We start from the raw sequence: 1,045 nt of genomic DNA, 5'->3' as shown, positions 1-1,045 counted from the left end.
ATTCAAGTGTGATGGTTAATTTTCTGTGTCGACTTGACTGGGCCACAGGGTGCCCAGATTAAACATGGTGTCTGGCTGCCTCTGGATGGTCTTTCCAAAGGAGACTGGCATTTAAATGAACGGGCGGACTCAGTAGATGACCCTCTCCAATGTGGGAGGGCATCATCCAATCAGCTGAGGGCACAAATAGAACAAAAGGTGGAGGAAGGGAGATTCCGCGCTCTCTCTGCCTCACTGCATAGCTGGGACATCGGTCTCCTGTCCTGGGACCGGGACTGACACCATCAGCTCCCCCAGTGTCATTCACCGGCCCTCAGGCGCTCAGACTCAGGCTGAATTACACCACCGGCTTTCCTAGGTCTCCAGCTTACACATGAAGCTCGTGGGACCTCTCAGCCTCCAGAATTGTGTATACCAATTCCTCATAACAACCTTGTTGTATATACACTGATATATACCTTTCCTATATATCTATGTCCTAGTGCCTCTGTGTCTCTGGAGAACCCTAATACGTCAAGCATGGTTCACGTGCTGTTTAAGGAGTTGGAAAGGTTCAACACAATCAGGCAAACCAAATCTGTAGTTGCAGTTTAAGTGGAGACAATTTATTTAAATTCACAATAAATGTTTAAAGGCTCAAGAAAAAAACAGTGTTCCCTTTTTTCCTTCCTGGATAATTCAGTCAAAAAAAGGACCAGGCGAGGCCAAGAGTGAGGACGTTGGCCAAGCAAAGTCGGGAGATGGGTTACCTGTGAGATGACTGCGGAGCTACATAAGTGCAGGAAAGACAGCGGCGGCCAGGCTTTCCCTGCTGAGAAGGGAGCTACAAACACGGGAAGAGGGAAAGCGAGGATGTGCTACTAGACGCGAATTGGGAATATTGATGTGAACTTCTGATTTTCAGTAACTACTATAAATATAAGTGTCAATGCAAATGTATGAATGCATATTTATACTTACACACACAAATATATTTCATAACCTTGAGAGGCCTGGGAGCAACAACCACCCCAGTAGCAATGAGCATACTTTCCATAAATAACCA

The 1,045-nt window shown here is 46.1% G+C and overlaps 1 protein-coding gene across 1 annotated transcript in view; it reads right to left on the bottom strand.

Moving 5' to 3' along the window:
* Positions 1-162: 162 nt before the first annotated feature.
* The window catches only part of FAM107B (family with sequence similarity 107 member B), a gene marked incomplete at its 5' end in the record, with an annotated part of 18,307 nt that continues 17,424 nt past the window's right edge, over positions 163-1,045 (bottom strand). Inside the window, one exon of the mRNA XM_019663414.1 lies at positions 163-174. Within this exon, the coding sequence (XP_019518959.1) occupies positions 163-174 (12 nt within the window). The remainder of the gene's footprint in view (positions 175-1,045) is intronic.

The sequence above is a fragment of the Hipposideros armiger genome, unplaced genomic scaffold, assembly GCF_001890085.2.
Source record: "Hipposideros armiger isolate ML-2016 unplaced genomic scaffold, ASM189008v1 scaffold_390, whole genome shotgun sequence".
NCBI classification, from domain to species: Eukaryota; Metazoa; Chordata; class Mammalia; order Chiroptera; family Hipposideridae; genus Hipposideros; species Hipposideros armiger.
This window is presented reverse-complemented; position numbering and strand designations above follow the sequence as displayed.